The sequence below is a fragment of the Leucoraja erinacea genome, chromosome 3 (assembly GCF_028641065.1).
Source record: "Leucoraja erinacea ecotype New England chromosome 3, Leri_hhj_1, whole genome shotgun sequence".
Classification (NCBI taxonomy): Eukaryota; Metazoa; Chordata; class Chondrichthyes; order Rajiformes; family Rajidae; genus Leucoraja; species Leucoraja erinaceus.
Window position 1 is genome coordinate 81,178,314 of NC_073379.1, and position 22,750 is coordinate 81,201,063.

The 22,750-nt window shown below is 40.3% G+C and overlaps 1 protein-coding gene across 3 annotated transcripts; it reads left to right on the forward strand.

The window, feature by feature from the left end:
• Nucleotides 1-1,191: 1,191 nt before the first annotated feature.
• Nucleotides 1,192-5,897, forward strand: LOC129695775 (uncharacterized). 3 transcript variants are annotated; one of them, XM_055633075.1, is made up of 2 exons: nt 1,192-1,686; nt 1,722-5,897. In XM_055633075.1, the coding sequence occupies exon 2, from the start codon at nt 2,929-2,931 to the stop codon at nt 3,928-3,930; it is 1,002 nt and encodes a 333-aa protein (XP_055489050.1). In that variant the 5' UTR covers nt 1,192-1,686; nt 1,722-2,928; the 3' UTR covers nt 3,931-5,897. The 3 variants fall into 3 exon arrangements, with proteins under 3 accessions (XP_055489050.1, XP_055489052.1, XP_055489049.1); XM_055633077.1 differs by having other exon boundaries at nt 1,192-1,667; nt 1,789-5,897; XM_055633074.1 differs by having other exon boundaries at nt 1,192-1,651.
• The last annotated feature ends 16,853 nt before the right edge of the window (nt 5,898-22,750 follow it).

Genomic DNA, 22,750 nt, shown 5'->3' on the forward strand with positions numbered 1-22,750 from the left:
ATCTGATTCAATGAGGAAGATGGCACTCCTGGATTTGATTCTGGGAAATGAGCCAAGTCAAGTGAAGGAAGTATTCACAAAGGGTTTTCTATCTGAAATATTAATTCTGCTTTCCTTTTCACAGATACTGCCTGACCTATTGAGCATTCCCAGTATTTTTTCAGACTTCCAAAATCTGTATTTTCAACTTTCACATTTATATATATTATATTTAATTTTCAAATGGAGCGTGGAAAATAGGGAAATCAGCAATCATAAAATCATATGGTTTAGAATAGATAAAAAAATATATAGATCATTCAAAGATAAAGCTAGTTATCTTAAGATTCTACTGAAGATATTCTCATCATCAATTGAACAGCGGAAAAACCTGTAAGTTAGAAATGTTTCAGCTGTAATCTACTGAGAAAGAAGGATAATGAAATTAAAGCCAGAGCATCCTAGATGACCAAAGAGAAAGAGAGTAAAACAGAAAAATGGGTTGTTTGTCAGATGCCAAGTTGTTAAAACATTTGAGATCCAAGCCAATCACAAAATATTGGCAGCAAAAGGGAATCCAAACTATCTGTAGGCATAGGGTTGGGAAGGAGTCATGACAGGAGATCAGGGTGGGGGAGGTGGGCAGAAACAAAAAGGAAAATTGACTTGATGCAGATGGCATGGCACTAAACATTTACATCGTTATTCTCAAGGTGAAATAAAGAGAAATAGGCTGCGGGAGCGTCAGTGAAGGAAGATGTGGTTTAGATTTTGGATGAGCTAAAAGCTGATGGAATAGGCATTAATATGGCTAGTTGTGCTTACAGTGTATAACCCATTAGTCCAAATGGGATGCATTGCAGGGTGTTAAGGATGTAATTAGTGAATCCTTGGCTGTTATCTTCCAAATACATAAATTCAACTTTGTAGTGTAAGATCTGGAAAATTGCAAATGTTATACAATTGTTTAAGAGGCAGTGTAGAGAGAAACTCAATTACCAAGTAGCATTTTAGTTAGACAGAGTGGATAGACACAAAATGCTGGAGTAACTCAGCAGGACAGGCAGCATCTCTGGATAGAAGGAATGGGTGACGTTTCAGGTCAAAATTCACATTCTAGTTAGCTTAATCTCCAGAAAGAGCACTCACTCGAATGAGTGTTGGTAATAGGAGAAAGCCATTATATTGATACCTAACATGATCGGTGAGTATATAAATCGGGCGCGGGGCTTGTTTTCACAGAGGCCCAGGACCGTTGGTGCAGTGGAGGAGGGTCAGGGCGGTGAGTATATAAATCGGGCGCGGGGCTTGTTTTCACAGAGGCCCAGGACCGTTGGAGAGCAGTGGAGGAGGGTCAGGGCAGTGAGTATATAAATCGGGCGCGGGGCTTGTTTTCACAGAGGCCCAGGACAGTTGGAGAGCAGTGGAGGAGGGTCAGGGCGGTGAGTATATAAATCGGGCGCGGGGCTTGTTTTCACAGAGGCCCAGGACCGTTGGTGAGCAGTAGAGGAGGGTCAGGGCTTACCAGAATCCGTAACGTTCCACACTCCATAGTGAGGGTTCTGGTGGAAGCCGCTGATTGGTGGAAGCAGACTAGAGGAAGCAGCTGATTGGGTGCAACATCAGGTTAGCATTTGTGCTTTCTGGTTAAAGGGGCAGTGCTTTAGTTAAGGTACAGTGGGCTAAAGGTACAGTGCTTTAGTTAAGGTACAGTGGGTTAAAGGTACAGTTCTTTAGTAAAGGTACAGTGGGTTAAAGGTGCAGTTCTTTAGTAAAGGTACAGTGAGCCAAGGGTACAGTGGGCTAAAGGTACAGTGCTTTTTGTTTATATAATAAAGGTGCAGTTTAAAGGTCACGAGGGAGCAGCTGTTGTGAGTCAGATACCTGCTGATTTCTCCCAGCAGTTTCTATTGTGTTATACTGGTATCAGATCCAGGGTAAGGCGGGAGAATGACAGTCAGAGCAGTATACTGTTCTGGATGTCAGATGTGGGAGGCCATGGTGTCGGATGGCCCTCCAGACGTCCACATCTGCACCAGGTGCAGCGAGATGGGGCTCCTAAGGGACCGTATTAGGATCCTGGAGCAGCAGCTCGATGACCTCGCTCTGATCAGGGAGAGTGAGGAGGTCATAGAGGGGAGTTATAGAGAGGTGGTCACTCCAAAACCACGGGAGAGAGACATGTGGGTCACGTTAAGGAAGGGCAAGGGGCAGAGGCAGGAACGAGTGAGTACTCCAATGTCGGTACACCTCGCAAATAAGTACTCCTGTTTGAGTACGGATGGGGGTGACAGCCTACCCGGGGGTAGTGACAGCAGACGGGCCTCCAGCACAGAGACCGGCCCTGTTGCTCCAAAAGGTAGGGGAAAAAAAGAGGGCAATAGTAATTGGGGACTCTATTGTTAGGGGGTCGGATAGGCGATTCTGTGGACGCAGTCGGGAGACCAGGATGGTGGTCTGCCTCCCTGGTGCCAAGGTCTCGGACGTGTCTCAACGCATCCAAGATATCCTTAAATCAGAGGGAGAGGAGCCTGAGGTCGTGGTACATATAGGTACCAATGACATAGGAAAAAAAAGGGAAGAGGTCCTGAAGGGAGGATTTAGGGAGTTGGGAGGAGAGTTAAGAAAAAGGACCAAAAAGGTAACAATCTCAGGATTACTGCCTGTGCCACGCGACAGTGAGAGTAGGAATGGAGCGAGGTGGAGGATAAATGTGTGGCTGAAAGACTGGTGCAGAGGGCAGGGATTCAAGTTCCTGGATCATTGGGACTTCTTTTGGGGAAGGTGGGACCTATACAGAAAGGATGGGTTGCACTTGAACCCGAGGGGGACCAATATCCTAGCGGGGAAATTTGCAAAGGCAGCTGGGGAGACTTTAAACTAGAATGGTTGGGGCGAGGGACTCAAATAGCGAAAGGTAGTAGACAGAATGGGAGGCAGGAAGCAGAAATGGGAAGCACTCGGACACAAGAGGAGAAAGAAAAAAAAGGAAATAAACAGAGAATAAGAGACGGGGGTTTTCTTAAATGTGCATATTTTAATGCTAGGAGCATTGTAAGAAAGGTTGATGAGCTTAGAGTCTGGATAGACACCTGGAAGTATGATGTTGTGGCGATCAGTGAAACATGGTTGCAGGAGGGCTGTGATTGGAAACTAAATATTCCAGGATTTCGCTGCTTCAGGTGTGAAAGAATTGGAGGGGCAAGAGGTGGAGGTGTTGCATTGCTAGTCAGGGAAGATATTACAGCAGTGCTTTGGCAGGATAGATTGGAGGGCTCATCTAGGGAGGCTATTTGGGTGGAATTGAGAAGTGGGAAAGGTGTAGCAACTCTTATAGGGGTGTATTATAGACCGCCAAACGGGGAACGAGAATTGGAAGAGCAAATATGTAAGGAGATAGCAGATATTAGTAGTAAGCACAAGGTAGTGATTGTGGGAGATTTCAACTTTCCACACATAGACTGGGAAACACATTCTGTAAATGGGCTGGATGGGTTGGAGTTTGTAAAATGTGTGCAGGATAGTTTTTTGCAGCAATACATAGAGGTACCTACTAGAGGAGGGGCAGTGCTGGACCTCCTGTTAGGAAATGAGATGGGACAGGTGGCGGAGGTATGCGTTGGGGAGCACTTCGGGTCCAGTGATCACAATACCATTAGTTTCAAGATAATTATGGAGAGGGTCAGAACTGGACCTAGGGTTGAGATTTTTGATTGGAGAAAGGCTAACTTTGATGCGATGCGAGATGATTTAAAAGGAGTGAACTGGGACATTTTGTTTTATGGGAAAGATGTAGAAGAGAAATGGAGGACATTTAAAGGGGAAATTTTAAGAGTACAGAATCTTTATGTTCCTGTTCGGTTGAAAGGAAACAGTAAAAAATTGGAAAGAGCCCTGGTTTTCAAGGGAAATTGGACATCTTGTTCGGAAAAAGAGGGAGATCTACAATAATTATAGGCAGCATGAAGTAAATGAGGTGCTTGAGGAGTATAAGGAATGTAAAAAGAATCTTAAGAAAGAAATTAGAAAAGCTAAAAGAAGATATGAGGTTGCTTTGGCAAGTAAGGTGAAAGTCAATCCAAAGGATTTCTACAGCTATATTAATAGCAAAAGGATAACGAGGGATAAAATTGGTCCATTGGAGAGACAGAGTGGACAGCTATCTGCAGAGCCAAAAGAGATGGGGGAGATATTGAACAATTTTTTTTCTTCGGTATTCACCAAGGAGAAGGATATTGAATTATGTGAGGTAAGGGAAACTAGTAGAGTAGCTATGGATACTATGAGGTTCAAAGTAAAAGAAGTACTGACACTTTTGAAAAATATAAAAGTGGATAAGTCTCCAGGTCCTGACAGGATATTCCCTAGGACATTGAGGGAAGTTAGTGTAGAAATAGCCGGGGCTATGACAGAAATATTTCAAATGTCATTAGAAACGGGAATAGTCCCCGAGGATTGGCGTACTGCGCATGTTGTTCCATTGTTTAAAAAGGGTTCTAAGAGTAAACCTAGCAATTATAGACCTGTTAGTTTGACTTCAGTGGTGGGCAAATTAATGGAAAAGATACTTAGAGACAATATATATAAGCATCTAGATAAACAGGGTCTGATTAGGAACAGTCAACATGGATTTGTGCCTGGAAGGTCATGTTTGACTAATCTTCTTGAATTTTTTGAAGAGGTTACTAGGGAAATTGATGAGGGTAAAGCAGTGGATGTTGTCTATATGGACTTTAGTAAGGCCTTTGACAAGGTTCCTCATGGAAGGTTGGTAAAAGGTTCAATTGTTGGGTATAAATGCAGGAATAGCAAGATGGATTCAACAGTGGCTGAATGGGAGAAGCCAGAGGGTAATGGTGGATAGCTGTTTATCGGGTTGGAGGCAGGTGACTAGTGGGGTGCCTCAGGGATCTGTGTTGGGTCCTTTGTTGTTTGTCGTGTACATCAATGATCTGGATGAAGGTGTGGTAAATTGGATTAGTAAGTATGCAGATGATACTAAGATAGGGGGTGTTGTGGATAATGAAGAGGATTTCCAAAGTCTACAGAGTGATTTAGGCCATTTGGAAAAATGGGCTGAAAGATGGCAGATGGAGTTTAATGCTGATAAATGTGAGGTGCTACACCTTGGCAGGACAAATCAAAATAGGACGTACATGGTAAATGGTAGGGAATTGAAGAATACAGTTGAACAGAGGGATCTGGGTATAACCGTGCATAGTTCCTTGAAGGTGGAATCTCATATAGATAGGGTGGTAAAGAAAGCTTTTGGTATGCTAGCCTTTATAAATCAGAGCATTGAGTATAGAAGCTGGGATGTAATGTTAATATTGTACAAGGCATTGGTGAGACCAAATCTGGAGTATGGGGTACAATTTTGGTCGCCAAATTATAGGAAGGATGTCAACAAAATAGAGAGAGTACAGAGGAGATTTACTAGAATGTTGCCTGGGTTTCAACAACTAAGTTACAGAGATAGGTTGAATAAGTTAGGTCTTTATTCTCTGGAGCGCAGAAGGTTAAGGGGGGACCTGATAGAGGTCTTTAAAATGATGAGAGGGATAGACAGAGTTGATGTGGACAAGCTTTTCCCTTTGAGAATAGGGAAGATTCAAACAAGGGGACATGACTTCAGAATTAAGGGACAGAAGTTTAGGGGTAATATGAGGGGGAACTTCTTTACGCAGAGAGTGGTGGCGGTGTGGAATGAGCTCCCAGTGGAAGTGGTGGAGGCAGGTTCATTGGTATCATTTAAAAATAAATTGGATAGGCATATGGATGAGAAGGGAATGGAGGGTTATGGTACGAGTGCAGGCAGGTGGGACTAAGGGGAAAAAAAATTGTTCGGCATGGACTTGTAGGGCCGAGATGGCCTGTTTCCGTGCTGTAATTGTTATATGGTTATATGTTATATGGTTATATGATGCCAAAATGAACTAATTTCCTCTGCGTGCACGCGATCCATTTACCACCATTCACAGCATATCCACATTCCTATCCAAAAGACTCTTAAATGCTACAATTGCACCTGCCACCACCACAGCCCCCAGCAGCTTGTTCCTGGTACTCATAACCTTCTGTGTAATAAAACTGGCTTGCCCATCTCCTTTGCTAAAGTTATTTCAGGTTTGAGGAAATTTAGGCTTGTGCATGGATGGTAGATGCTGTTTGGAACAAGGGAGATTGTGGTATGTCGAATCATGAATGGTTTAGACAATAGATAGAGAGAACATTTCCTAATCACGGAATCATTACAAGGAAACAAAAGAGTGAGAGTAATTGAGAGAAAAAAAACACAAGAGAGATGAGCAAACATTTTATTTTCTATCTAGCAGGTGGTCAGGCTTTGAAATCACCAGCTAGCGGTAGGAATGGAAACTTGTAGCATTCGTATCAGATCTGGATACATATCTGAAAGGAAGGAATCTGAAACTTGCGGGACTTTGAGGAGAGGGCAACTTCTAGCGAAACAATGTCTACACACAACAGATGCCAGTTCAGATGTCAAGGGGTTCTCCTGCATCCAAAAAATGTATAGTATTGAATCTAATTTCACTGCCACTATATCTATTATGTGCTCAACAAAAAAGTCTATGTCTCCAAAATCAGCGCTGGGAATTTTTGGGGGAAATAAATGGTGAAAAAAATGGATGAAAATATGTTGGAGTATTCGCCACTATCCAGTCCTATTTGCTACTGAATGTGATGTTGGCCGTCTGCAAAGCTGTAATTCTCAAGAATAGAATTTTCTTGCTTTACTTGGCAGTCTGTGGAGAAAACCTAGTCTATTTAACTAAAATATCTATTTCATGGTCCTTAAAAGATTAAACGCTGCAGAGTTATTTAATAGGATTGCTTGATTTATTTTTCAGGTGTAGGCAGGGAAGAAAATTATGCATCCCTTACTTTGTGAGAGTGGAATTTCTCAGCTTATTTCAGCATTAAAACCATAGTGACACCATAATCATCCAAAAACTTCATTTATTGGAGCCATGATCTTACTGAAACATATAATATCCTAAGAGGCATGGCAGGGTAGATGCTAAGATACATTTACTGGGAAACAAGTCTCAAACAAGGGGACAGTTTCAAGATAAATGATCAGTCATTGAAGTCCAAGGAAAATCACATTTCTTCTCTCGTTATGTAGTGAATCTCTGGAATTCTCTACCACAAAGAGTTGTGGAATTTAACTCACTGGAAGTATTTAATATGGAGGTAGATACATTTTTTTTTAAATCAGAGGATTGTGACCAACATAACGAAACACTGCCTACATAATCAAAGACTTGTCCCACCTCCGTTATTCCTTCTTTTCCTGCTCCCATCTGGTAGATGGAATGGAAGCTTGAAAGCTGTCACAGTTTGCCCTCTCCTTATTCTCATCCACTTCACCTCCCAGTACTTTTCCACCGGTCCCTCCTTCTCCTCGCCTGCCTGCCACTCCCCTCTCATCAGCCCAACTCTCCTCACCTGTTGCACTCAGTTGCCTCTGATCACCAATTAACCCGGTATATAGACTCTCCCCATCGTTCACACAGTGCCAGATTGTTCTCAGCATTCATGCAAGACTCTCCAGCGACTTCTCGACTACCTGCCTGGCTTCGACTCTCCTTTCGTCTGTCCCTCGTTGGTTTGTTTGCATCGTGTGTTGGATCTCCTGGTTACCGGACTTTCTGCTACCCCGACTACGTCTCCTGCCTGCCCCTCTTCGGAACCCTCGCTCAATCCTGAGCCTCTGTGTGAGTACGGTGTACCCATTCCTGTGTTACTACTCTGTGTTACAGTTTCGTAATAAAGTTCATTACCAACTATACCTGCCTGATTCTGTGCTGCTATTGGGTCCAAGCTATACCCGTTACAAAAGCGCACACTGCCAGAACCAAGAAAAGCTTCTTCCCATCTGTTATCAGGCTTCTGAAGAGCCCACAAGCTAGGGCACAGCCTAATTCACCTGTACCTCACAATGGACATTGAACTTTGTCTATGGAACTGATGCACTTACAATACTGGAAACTATATTCTCCTATCCCCAATATTCCTCAGGGTATCATTGGAAATCAGGGCCAGTGAGATCCCAAACAACAATGCATGATGAAGCCCGGAGGTCATTGACAGAGGAATCGTATATTGACTCTTGGTCAAGTAGATCCAACGGAAGAAAGTGGCCTTTCTCACACTGATGTTTTATTACACGTTTCATTCAATATGACCTGTTATACTGTCAGATTTTATACCGAAGCTTATGACAGCTATAAAGACAGTGCATTAGTGCCAACATCAATAAATCACAAAATTACTGGGGAGATTGATCATTCCGTCTGGTTTTATAGCATCACAGGAACATTGGAATTAATATCAACATGACAGCAGGAGGCACAATGAGATAACAGTCTATTGTTCTGAGCTCTTCTAGTCAACTAACAGTGCAGTAGACATTTGACCTTTGACACATCTCATTATGCTGCAACATTTACTTGATTAAAATTGAAATATGGCTCCCTTCTGCCAGCAAATATTCACTAATCAGATTGGTTATGTATGTTTGCTGCTGTAAAACGTCAGAAATACACAGTGAACCGCTGGTCATTCTATAATTCAGATACTTCTATTATTTATTACTTGGCTGAGTGTCCATTTAGTGAGATCTGAGCTTTATTTTGCAGCAGTCTCAGCCTTGTGCCACTCCTGAAATGAGCTCCAACTGATAAGCTGGCATCATATACATCTGTTTTCATATTGCAGTCTTCATTATAGCTATCACACTTACACAATGCAGTGTTTTTAAATATTCCTCTAAATATCATCATCAAATGTTTATTTCTCAATGTATTTTTGAGGACTCTTTTCATTTACATTTCACTTCTGGGTCTGCCTCTGTGGCATTATTAATCCATAACTTGCTCTGTGGTATAAAGAGACCACAAAGATCTTGCATTGGTAATGTCTGTGGATCTTATCTTTGGGGAAGGAAGAAAAAAAAAGCCCAGATGGGAGTCCTGGTTGATCAGGCAACATACAAGGTATGATATATTCAAACTCGGTTATAACCATATAACAATTACAGCACGGAAACAGGCCATCTCGGCCCTACAAGTCCGTGCCGAACAACTTTTTTCCCTTGGTCCCACCTGCATGCACTCATACCATAACCCTCCATTCCCTTCTCATCCATATGCCTATCCAATTTATTTTTAAATGATACCGACGAACCTGCCTCCACCACTTCCACAGGAAGCTCATTCCACACCGCTACCACTCTCTCAGTAAAGAAGTTCCCCCTCGTGTTACCCCTAAACTTCTGTCCCTTAATTCTGAAGTCATGTATCTCTTGTTTGAATCTTCCCTATTCTCAAAGGGAAAAGCTGATCCACATCATCTCATCTTCATGTAGGAAGAATGGTGGAGTATGTGCCCCAATCAGTATCAATGGTGCTGAAGTGGAAAGGGTTAAGAGCTTCAAGTTTCTTAATGGACATTAATATAACCACAGATCTGTGGTGAACCAACCATATGATACGACAGCCAAGAAAGCTCACCAGTGCCTCTACTGAATAGACTGAGGAAATGCATTAGTCTGTTGTCTCCATCAACATAGCACCAAAACATCCATGTCAACAGAAGGATGATGGAGTCAAAGAATCATAAAACATGGAAACAGGCCACTTAGCCCACATGACCATGACCAAGACCATGGCCACCCATCCATATTAATCCCATCTTCCATTACTTGGCCTGCAGCCTTGCCTGTGCTGTCAGTGACTCTGCTTCCACCACTCTCTCAGGCAAAGTAATCCAAGTAAGGTTGGACAAAAATTATCCTCCGATCTCCTCTAAATCTCTTACCCATTACCCCAAATCTATGCCCTCCAGTTTTATCTACCTCTGAAGAACTCAGCAACCTGACAAAGATATCTCTTCTCAGACAACAGCTCACCATGAACCTGTTAACTCTTGGCATTAAGGGTTCCAAAGTGTTTTGTAACCATAGAAGTGTAGTCACAGTTATAATGTAGGAGAATTGATCATCAAATTGTGCACAGCTAACTTTTGAAACAACAATCTGCTGAGGATCAGAAAAAAACACTTTAAGGGAAATTGTTTGAATCTTGGTTACTTTAAGTGACATTGTTTGACCATTATAAACTTTTGGCCAGGATAATTCCTTTGCTCTTGTTCAAAATAATACAACATTTTTTTTCTGATGTGCTCTTGAAAGAGAGAAGAGGGGGTCTCAGCTTGTATCATCCAGAATGTGGCACCTTTAACAGTGCAGTATTCCCCCAAAGCACAGGGTTACCCCCAGCGCCATAAGGGATCTGCTAGCACTTGTGACTAATTTGCCATCCCTTCGGGGATAGGAGAATTGTTAGAGATAAAACTGGCAAGTAGCATTGGTTATTTGACTTTTCATCAGTTGATTGAAAAGATCACGCAGGACACTGCTGGATATTACGTATGTTCAGATTCTGCCAGACACTGGAGGCTCGTAGGTTAATGCTAGTTGCGGCTATATGAAGGGCAAATCAAAGTCAAAAGGCTTTAACCCCCAGAAAGTCAGAGATTCTCAGGGAAGGATTTCGCTTCGCAAGGTCAGTAGAGGGAATTCAGCTGTCTGAATTTCAGTAGATGCCTTAGCACTTTTGTGTAATGCACAGCCTAAACTCAATTGTGTTAGGAGGGTATAGGCCTGAGGTCAACCCAATTTATGCTAATTTTGTGCTAGGTTAGCATGTGCAGTCTGCTAGTATCTTTTTGGTGAAGACTTGGGCTAGCAAGTTAAGACTCGCAAGAGAATTTACAGGCTGTGGTGAGTGTGGTAAATACATCCTTTGTGGGTAAGACTCCCATTTACCTGCATTCATATCATCTGTACAAATTGAGTGGCAGATATTGCTACACTGAGGCTGGTTGGAGCTTCAGGCCTACACAATTAACCAAAGCCAGAGGGCTTTTTATTCGCAGGTTTCAGCGCTCAACATGGAGGCAGCGTTCTCCATATATTTAATATCGTCCCCAGCTGGCCATGATGACTGAGCAAGGGGACAGAGCAAAGTCTAGGATCAGTTGACTATTAGTCATCCGTCTGAGGCCATTTGTGGTGGTGTCGGTCTCAGCGATGGCGGGGGGTGATAATCATCTTTTGTCTATTATTTTATTGGCAGCCTTGATGGTTTTTATAGCAACTGCTTTCTCAGAAACCGCCTTGATCACATCTACAGTCACCGTCTGTCTCGTTATGGACAGCAAAGTGACAATGAGGTGGAGGCGGTTGAGGTATGCAAATGTTATTCATCAGTCGCATGTGAGGTGCTGTCGATATTCAAATCGGAGATTGGTGAGATGGTTCGGCAAATAGGTGAGGACAGATAACCTCCGATTTTTCCAATTTACAAAATCATAAACGGTTACGAGATTCAGTTTCTTGCTGATTATTTCCTCCGTGGTAGAGAAGCCAAGATTTCAGTACTTATGGTTAAAAGAGGAAACTATGGCTATCCAAGTTGAAACGGAGACATCTCACAAAGGATGAGCAGTCTGCCCAAGAACAAGAGGGGTATATTTCTAATATTTTCTCAAGATTGAAGGAAGTGGAGGATGCTAAATCAGTCTAGGATTTGGCTAGTCTGATCATGTGCTTGGTATAACCAGTTTAAGATGGATAATTGTCATTCAGCAATTTAACTGATTACAGGGGATTTAGGGCCTCAATTGATCTTGAAGAAGCATTATTTTCCATATCAATACACGAGAGTGAATGCTGCCCTACTAAGATCTAAAGGGCATTTTGTTATGGAGTTTATAGACGACATGTTTATGGTATGATGAAGATCAGATCTCAGAGTTAGCTGTTTCAGCAACCAAGGCTCTCCTCGAATTTCTAGGTTTTGTTATTCATCCAGGAAGTCCATTCTGGAGCCGGCATTATCTATTACATAGTTAGGGTTTTAGTCTCGGACCCTACCCACAGATAAGACTCAGGGTTTTTATCAGTGGATGCCTCCTATGGTAATTGAAGACGAGGCAACATAATTAGTAATGCCAAATTGACCTACTAAACCAGGGCTTCCATTGTAAGTATGTCTGCTGAAAGAAACTCCTATAATTGCTCGAAGACACGAGCAGTGGCATCTATCATCTATCACTGCATGGTGGTATGGAAGTTTTGTGATGAGAAACATGTGAGCTAATTTTAAACAAAAGTAGAAGAGGTTTGTGGCGTCTTTCAGTTTGGGGTTAAGGGAAGCGACAATGTTATAGCGCAATTGACACTGCTCGTGCTGCTTTGTCATTGTATCTAGTACTATGTGGGACAATAAAGAATTGGTTATTCACCCACTGTTGACTAAGGTTATGGATGGGTCTTTTATATGAACACTCTAAAGCCTAGATATAAAGTAGTGTGGAATATGTAACAGTATAAATTATTATGCAGCTTTTCATCAACTGTATTCCTAATGTTAAAGCAGTATCTTTTGTTAATTATGCTAAAGACAATTGGTTTCAGCACAACGTGCACAATCTTTACACAATCTCCGTCTGGATCTCTGTCATATCTGACATAAGGGTAGCTTTTTATGGGAATGAACTCGTAAAGCAAATCGAGCATGGTTAGGTACAAGTTGGAGTTGACAGCATACCCACCAGACCGGAGATTGGGGGTGTTTTGTAAAAAGGTACACTGAGGTTACTAAGTGCTTACGAGATGAAGGATAGTTTCTTCATAGTTATTTAATAGTTTCACAAGAGATTGTTGGTGCAGACTATTTCAAGATGTAAGCAGCTAAAAGCGGGAGTGAGTTCAAATAATTTCAAGTCTTTCTACCAGGGGGGCTGGCTCGTTAGCAGCCAATAGAATGGATTTTCCCCTTTGATCATCTTCTTGCAACAGCAGGAGGCTCAGATAAGCGCATCCGAAGTTATAAATTTCGTTGAACATGTCTGGATGGTTGCAGATAGAATTCTGAACAGTGTTGCATGAGCAATGGTCTAACCCAAAGGCAATTGGGGCTGTGGTCCGATTAAGGGCAATGTACATGTATGTAAAATTAGCATCATGTTGTTAATAGCCCATGTCTTTTCTACCATTTATGGTTTATCTGTTTAGTGTTTTCACATATAGATTGGTTTACTGCATGAAACCACAGAGCTTCGAAGGCTTCACGTAGTCTCATCAAGAGACTTCGATATAAAATAGAAAGATTAAACGAGAACTTACCGTTTGAAGTTTTATCTTTAATTTATGAGAAGTTGGTGAGAGACTACGTGCCCTCCACTCCCAACCCTTAATCTCATAAAGATCATTTGGTAAGTCAAGCATTATTAATCTTTCTATAGTTTAAGTTGGTGCAAGTGGTCTGTGGTTTCATACAGTTGATTTGAAGATTGACGTGCATGCAGGCTGGCAGGTTCTTCACATAGTCTCTCACTCCAACTTCTCATAAAATCAAAATCAAACTTCAAATTGGAAGTTCTCATTTAATCTTTCTATTAAAACTCCAATTATACTATTTAATAAAAATCAGTATTTGACTCATTCAGTTATAGTAAATCACTAACTCTGCTTTTGTCACCTATACGATGGAAACTCTTCTTTATTATAAGCCATTGTGTCTTCTTCACCATGGGAGTAATGAAAAATCATGAGGAATCAAATAGAATGGGAAGGTGAAGGAAGGCCACTGGGTTTTATGACCACTTCTTTCTAACCTGATGTGCTGCTCTGATTGTGAGTTGAGGTGGCCTGAGAGCTCTAATCCTGATTGTGCTGAAAACTGTGGGGCTGTAATTTGTTGCATTTGTGTAGCACATCTGCTGAGTTTCCACAAATGTTTATTCTGTCAGAATACCCCCATTCTCTGCACATTCCTCTTGGACCACATGGTGTTGGGGGGCTTATCATTTAAAAAAAATGTTTTGATGACTTCAGAAATCACAATGGTTACAATGGTACTTTATCTGTCACATGTACCGAGGTACAGTGAAATTCATTTTTGTATACTGTTTAGTACACGTATCACTATACATAAAGATAAATCTTAGATACGCATCTCGGATACAGTACACGTGCATAGCTGTAATACACTGAAACAGTATACGGTCACCAGTTTTGACACAACTTGAAAGTCCCAGATTGTAAGTGCAGGGTTCTTGACCTGACCATGAATGCCCGTTGTCCTGGCAATATTGTAGGGTCGGTCTGGTCAATTGTAGCAGTGGTGTCCTCCGGCATTGCTCCACCATTTAAGGCGTTCGGTCCACATGCTTGGCCGTTTGGAGTAGCGCACAGTCCAGCCAAGCCCCAGTCTATTGCAGGGCCTCCTGCAGCCCACCCCACAGTCAATGCAGTGCACTCCTTCCCGCTGCTGGTCTGCTTATTGGTCCTCTGTCTGACAGGCGGGTTCCCGGTCTGCGGCATGGGTCTTTAGTCCACAGCGGGCAAGCTGGGCCTTCTGGGTGGGTTCTCAGCTCACGGGCACAGTGAATGAGCTAGAACAGCAATGGCCTTACAGTGCCAGAGATCCAAGTTCAATACTGACATTCGATTTACATGGACTTTGCATGTTCCTCCTGCAACTGTGTGGATTTCCTCTGGGTGCTCCAGATTCCTCCCACATCCCAAAGACATGCAAGTGCTAGTCAAAAATCACAATAAAAAATAAATGATGTTTTTAGCAAGTGTGCAGATACAGTATACTGTTAGAATTTAGTTTTTCCTGCAAAGCCTATCTGGCAGAATCAGTATATTCCAGAGATACATCATGGCCTGGATGAGAATGAGTTACTTTTTGACAAGGTCAAACATTCCAACAAAATAAAGGTTTCTTCAACCGTCTGTCCCCGCTAAGGTTAAAACAACAGCCTAGAGTTTCTAGCACTTAAGCCAGACCACGTTTATGTCTGGATTTCAAGAGCTTTTACAGCTGTAATTCAGCATTCTGTATGAATCTAAAAGTGTACAGAGATTGCTCATAATAAAGCCTTAAACACCAACAATGCTATTTTTGGAACAGTCATACAAATATGTTGAGCTTGGACCGTATATGATATTTTATATGTGATAATAACAACCATTTGCTGAATTGGCATTGTGACAGTGTGCATTCTGGTTTTGCAATATCTGTTGGCTACTCCTTGCACAGTGTAGGATTTTAAGGTATTTCATCAGTCCTAACAACCACACAGAACTATTTTAATGCAGAACTATATTTCTTCAGAAATATGCATATATTTTTTGCATGCTTTAGAGAAAGCCAGTGTGAATTGAATCCTAAGCTTAACACCCACACACATCCAAGGGTAAACACCTTTTGAGTCACATAAAAAAAAACTGTAGTAGATGATCATTGTTACCAGCAAGTTCCAAATAACATGCCAAATTAACACATTGCATCAATTACTTTGTTCTATCTGAATTGTAAAGTAAAATTGCAAAAAAAGGAAACATGTCACAGTTGATGCATGCAGTTAACATTTCTGTGATATAATTGCCTTATTGCAAATATAGTTACTGATTTTTTTTCCCAAGCTCGTTGAAATTGGATTGTCGCATAAGCAATCCAACCATTTCGCAAACTGTAGCTTAATCATAGACGGCTCTTTCCCAAACAGAAGTCTTCAACTATCTACCAATCAACTTTGTGACTCTTAAAGAGCATCCAACTCAGTCTGCAGTGAATATTTTAATGAACATCCCTTCCAAGCAGACAGTTCAAAGACCCAACACTGCAGTACAATATCTGCACTGGATCAGATTCCTGAAATGGAAGTAACTGTCAGCTTTAATCCAGACTGGCTTTGGTGCCAAAAGGATAGAACTGTCTGCTTATTTTAAAAAAATTAACCCTGTAGAACTCCTTTGGCAATTTTGCATAAAAATACAGACATGAAACGTTTAATTGGTTTTCTTTTCCACACAAAATAATTGTTATGGTTGTCCTTCAGATTAAATTTTGTATCACTGTCTGACAAGCCACTTTCTGAAATAAATGCTATATTTATAGCCTACTTTCTTTTTAATAAAAAAGCCCTGCCAAAAGATAATTTATCAAATGCCTTGAGATAAAAAATGCACATAAATCAAATGCAACACAGTTCATTAGTTAAAATTTAGATTACACACACCTGTGCAGGCATGTGGAAATATTTAAAGGTTTGGTCTAATGGAAAAAAAATAATTCTGCACATTACTTTTAGCTAGAAAGCTCTTCTAATATAAGAATTGGTGGTTCAAGATCAATGCATAAATCATTCCAGAAAATAAGAAGAATCTTCTATTCTATCTGACGGAAACAACATATGCACACGGCTGAAAATTTCATCAGACAGTTGCAATCATTGCCCTTTGATTGTGGAAATAGACATTCTCACAATTTGCAGGCTCTTCAATCACTCCAAAAGCCATCAAAAGCAGTTTAAACCTTTTGCTTTATGCTATCCATCAGAGCAGTAATTGCAGCATTTCTTTTCATTAAACCAACCATGTCTCTGCAGATGAAAATGGAGGTCAAACTTGTGCTTTGCTTGTTACCTTGGTAAATATGTTCCTGCCAATGAAAGATTCCTGGAAAATCAGGTATATACAAATCTAGTATGTAAGTAAGGTATATTAAAGAGAGCAGTCTCATCTCATTCACTGTATAAAATGGTATGCAGTCTGCAGAGCTGAACAATAATACTGGATTCAACTTTGGGACAATGTTTCAGTATGCCAATGCTTTGCAAACTGGAATCCACGTGACAGTTGAATGGTTGAGTTTCTGTAACATCAATATTATTGACATGAAACATCCAAAATTTAAGGAATAAGTTTAGTTGCTTGTCATGTGTACCAATTTACAGTGAAAACCTTTTTTTGCTACATGCCAACCAGTCAGTGTCACAGCATGGATACAGACAGAAGATAGACACAAAAAGCTGGAGTAACTCAGCAGGACAGGCAGCATTTCTGGAGAGAAGGAATGGGTAATGTTTCGGATCAAAACCATTCTTCACACAGGTTAGGGATAAGGGAAACGAGAGATATAGACGGTGAAGTGGAGAGATAAAGAGCAATGGATGAAAGAAATGCAAAAAAGTATCGATGATAAAGGAAACAGGTAATTGTAATCTGTTTGTAGGGTGAAAACGAGAAGCTAGTGCGACTTGGGTGGGGGAGGGATAGAGAGAGTGGGAATGCCAGGGCTACCTGAAGTGGGAGAAATCAATATTCATACCACTGGGCTGTAAGCTGCCCGAGCGAAATATGAGATGCTGTTCCTCCAATTTGCATTTAGCCTCACTCTGACAATGGAGGAGACCGAGGACAGAAAGGTCGGTGTAGGAGAATTAAAGTGTCCAGCAACCGGGAGATCAAGTTGATTTACATGGGCTGAGCGAAGGTGTTCTGCGAAACGATCGCCCAGTCTGCGTTTGGTCTCGCCGATGTATCTTGAACAAAGGATACAATAGATGAGATTGGGTGAACACGGAGGAGTAGACATCGGTGGAAATGGGGGCACCGGGAAAGCTCTCAGGTTCTTACATGTTTCATTCAATTCATCTCTCACTCTTCTAAACACAACTTAGTTGGGAAGACACTGGAGAAAAAGAATGGGTGACATTTCGTGTCAGAATCCTTCTTCAGTCTGCAGGTGTTTTTTCAGTCTGAAGAATGGTTCTGACACGAAATGTTACCTATTCTTTTTCTCAAAAGATGCTGCCTAACCTGCTGAGTTACTACAGCATTTTATGTCTATCTTCAGTATAAACCAGCATCTGTAGTTCCTTCCGACACATTGGTTTGGGAAGAGCTCTGCCTGAGAATGCAAGGAATTACAGAGATAAATGGTTGTAGCCCAGTCCATCACAGAAACTACACTCCCTCCCATTGACTCCTTCTACACCTCGCACTACATCAGAAAACCAGCCAACATAATCAACATTTTTTTTTTTACACTTTTGGCACTCCCTTTTTTTCCCAGTGCACTCGGGCAAAAGATAAAAAAGCTTGAAAGCACATACCACCAGACTCAGGAACAGTTATCAGACTCTGAATGATCCTCACATAAGGTGGGGAGGTGTCCTGATTCTCCAAACCTTCTCATTATGGACTTGGATCTTTTCTCTGGAACTGTAATGCTACAATTCTGAAAGACTATATTCTGCACTTGTTTATTTTTCCCTTTGCCCTACCTGTTAGACTTATGAATGGTTTGATTGTATTCATGTATAGTGTCGGATTTAATTGGATCGCACACAAGCAAATGCTTTTTACTGTACCTCATTCCAAGTGTCAATAATTAAATAATAACAATTAGCAGACACACTGGTTAGTATGGTTATTAGCTGTGGAATATTGCCTCTTCAATGTAGATGAGTTGCAGAGAATGTGGGTAGGAGAATAAAAATTAGGACAGGATTTGTGTGAAAAATAGCTGTGTGACTGTTGGCATGGACTTGGCGGATGATAGGCTGTGTTTCCATACTGCATCATCTCCACTCCATGACTACCGACATGCTTCAGTTGAAGTAACATGTGCACAGAAGAGAAGTGCTCCAGAGAGAAGTGAAGGGCAAAACAGAGGTAGATTCCCAGATGGAGTTGAACTAAAAAGATATCAGAGGCCGTTCAGGTATTGTACAGTTCAATTTTAATTTTTAGCTAAAGTTGAGGGAAATGAAGAGAGAAAAAGCAAGAGAGAGAAAAAGTGGATGTGCAAGAATAGAACCCCTAGACTACCAAGTTGGTGTAGCCAAAGAGTGAGTAAGTAAAATAAATAAGAAAGATGTAGAGAAATAAAAAGACAAAAACAGAAAGAAAAACAAAAGGTGAGCCCATAATTAGATTTAACTTCAAAATTGTGTTGCACCATACAATCCTTGTAATGAATCAATGAATGATGTTCATGTCTTCAAAAAATGCTCTGGTCTTTCTGCTAAGACTAGTCTCATATTTTCAAGATGTAGCGTCTCAGACATGTTTGTAATCCACATTTTGAGAGTAGGGGCAGATGTATGTTTCCAAAATTTGAGTATTCGTTTTTTCGCCTTTATCAGACCATAATTGAGGAGACGTCTTTGATATATTGATAGCTCAGAGCAAGAATAATCAGTTCCGTTTCGGGGTCCAATTTTGTTATTAATGTTTTTGAGAAAATTTCAAAAATTCCTCTCCAAAAGTTATGACATTTTATGCAAGAGGCGAAGGAATGTGTTATAGTTGTTTCTTGAAGTAGACATTTGTCACAAATAGGAGATACATTTGGAAAGATCTTATTCAGTTTATTCTTTGAATAGTAGAGTGTGCAGTATTTTAAATTGAATTAACGTATGTCTAACGTTAATCGAACAATTGTGCATCTATAAAAGGTTTTCTTCCCATTTGTCTTATAGCATTTTTAGGCCTAGTTCCTCTTCCCAGTCTCTTCTAATTGCTTCTGATGTTGGCATTTCTATATTTAGAAGGGTATTATACAAATATGATGTTAATTTGCTTGACTCTGAATTTCTATTCATACATTCATCTAGTATATCTGGCAGCAAAGTTTGGTAGTCTTTGGTATATGTTTTCATATAGTCTTGAATTTGAAGAGATCTGAAATATTGATTACCTTTCAGATGATATTTCGACTATAATTCCTGAAATGAGAGAAGAGTTCCCATCTCGTAGATATCGCCAAGTTTTTTGATTCCTAGTCTTTTCCAATAAGTAAATGTTTTATCTATAATAGATGGCTTGAACAAAAGGTTATTGGCTATTGGTGAAAGAAGAGATAAATTTCTTAGTTTAAAAGTTGGTTTTACTTGTCTCCAGATTCGTAGAGTGCTGTGAATAATCGGATTTTTATCATAGAGTGTGTTCTTCAAATTTGTTGGGGAGAGAAGAATCGCGCCTATATTAAAAGGCGAGCAATCCTCTCTCTCCATTATCAACCCGAATTATCCAACAAGTAAATTACATTTTTAATATTCATTGCCCAATAATAGTATAAGAAATTGGGGAGAGCCAATCCGCCCGTTTATTTGGGTTTACATAGATGCCGTTTGTTAATTCTATGTGTTTTATAATCCCAGATAAAGTTTGTAATCAGGGAATCACGATTTTCGAAAAAAAATTTAGGAAGGTATATTGGTATTGATTGAAATAAATACAGAATTTGTGGGAGGAAGATTATCTTTATAGCATTTATTCTGCCTATTAGAGACAACGGGAGTTTTCAAAAATTTAATTTAGTAACTAAAGGCGGGAAATTTGCATTGAATAGAGAGGTATATTTTCTGGTTACCTGAACACCCAGATATTTGAATTTTTCCGTAGCAATTCTGAAAGGGAAGTTTTGAAGGTGTGTCGACTCTTCAGGTTTTATTGACATAATTTCACTTTTGTTCCAATTTATTCTATATCCTGAAAAGGAACCAAATTCCTCTATAAGATTTAATAAATCTGGAATGCTAACTTGAGAATTGGTGATATATAATACATCATCTGCATATAATTATATTTTATTATTGGAGTATTTAGAATTATATCCATGAATATTTACCGATGTACTCTTATACTTTCCGCTAGAGGTTCAATCGCAAGGGCAAATAACAGGGGTGATAATGCACATCACTGTCTATTGCCCCTGGATAACTGGAATTTAGGAGAGAGTATACTGTTAGTCAGTATTCTGGCAATCGGATTATCATATAACAATTTTATCCATGAAATAAAATTTACTCCCATCTGAAATTTTTGCAGTACTGTAAAAAGATATTTCCATTATACTTGATAAAATGCTTTTTCTGCATCTAATGAAATAATTGATAAGTCTTCTTTAGTTCTGTGTGAGTGCATTATGTTAAAAAGGCGTCTCAAATTATTAAACGAGTGTCTCTTAGGTATAATCCCGTTTGATCCCAGTGTATTAATTTATTAACGTATTTACTTAATCTTCTTGCCAAAGTTTTCGCTAATATTTTCTGACCTGTATTTAACAGGGTGATTGCTCTGTATGATCCCCAATCTTCTAGATCTTTATCTTTTTTGGGTATAAGTGTGATAGTTGATTCAGCTAGTGTTTGTAGTAATGTCTGTTCTTTAAAAGCATATGTATATAGGTTGTATAACCAAGGGGAAATTACCTCGTAAAATCTTTTATAAAATTTGTTACTAAACCTGTCTGGTCCTGGTGTTTTACTGTTCTTCAGTGAATTGATTGTCTCTTCTATCAGGTTAATTGAAATCTATGCTCCTAATTCCTCTTGTTCCAGCAGATTAAGTGTTGGAAGTTTACAGTTATCAAGAAAGTTTGTAATTTTTCTTCTTTCTGGTGATATTTTGGATGTACATACGTTTTGATAAAATTGGGCAAATCTTTCATTAATGTCTTTTGGAAGCGTTAACAATTCACCTTTATCTGATTTGATTTTTAGAATAGTATGGTCCTTTTCAACTTTTCTCAACTGGCGTGCTAAAAGTATGTGTGGTTTGTCACCGAATTTGAAATTTTCCTGTTTTGTAATTTGAAATAATCTGATAACTCTTGCAGATTGAACTTGATTTATCTTAACTTTTAATATTGCTATAGTGTTGTGTTTATCTCTAGTCGGATATATCGCGTTTTCTAAGTCAAGTTATCTGATCTGTTCTTCTAATTGCAATTGTTTCATCCTATTCTTTTTATTTTGATATGCTTGAGATGAAATGATAGAACCTCTAATAAAAGCCTTAAAATATTCCCATAGTAACGAGGGCGAGATACCTGGGGTGTCATTGGTCTCAAAAAAGAGTTCCATCTGTTGTTTTAAATATTTACAACAATCTGAATTATTTAGTATTTGAGGGTTAACCCTCCAGAAAGATTTTTTATTAAACATTCCTTCTAGTTTTAAGGAGAAGGTTAGCGAAGAATGATTGGAAATAGTACTATTATGGTATTTGGAATTAATTGTGAAAGGTATTAATTTAGTGTCCACTAGAAAATAGTCAATACGTGTATAGGTTTTATGTACTGATGAGTAAAAGGAGTATTCTCTTCCGGATGGGTTTGCAACCCTCCATACGTCTGTTATATTTGTATTTCTTATATGTATTTAAGAATTCACTGGATTTTGATTTTGTAATATATCTCTTTTGTTGAGCGGATTTATCGAGGTATTGATCCAAAACGCAATTGAAATTTCTCCCAATTATCAGGTTTTGCTGGGTGGAATCTGAAATTATATTCAAGATTTTACTAAAAAATTGTGGGTTGTCAAAGTTACGAGCATAAATATTACCATAGTAAGTCGGGTAGTATATATCTCCCAAGAGACTATGACATACCTCCCATACAGCTTCGGCGGTGGTGGCGCAGTGCTGGGATACCAACACGGAGCGGGCGATGCCTTACTGGGTTGCCGTGCGGTAAGCTCCGGAGCGTTGTGGCCATCGATCCCAACATCATGGAGCTGGGGCTGCGGGCGTCTGGATTTAGAGCGCCACAGAGCCAGGTTTCGAGTTCACCGGGGTCGGAGCTCCAACCAGCGCGGCCTGAGGACTACGAGTGCCCCGGTCTCCAGGGAGGAGGCAGCCGCTCCAGACTTTTCCAAGCCGCTGAGGAATGTTTCACCCGACGCCGAAGTTCCATCTTCACGGCAAGAGGGCCCTGAAAATCATCGGACTGGCTGCACGGCCACAAATGGGCCCCGACCTCGGGTGTTTCACAGAGGAAGAGAACTTAACTTTCTGGTGCCTTTCCCCGCAGTGGAAAGTTTTGATTCTGCTGTGGGGGGAGTTTGTGTTTAACTCTATAATGTGTTGTGT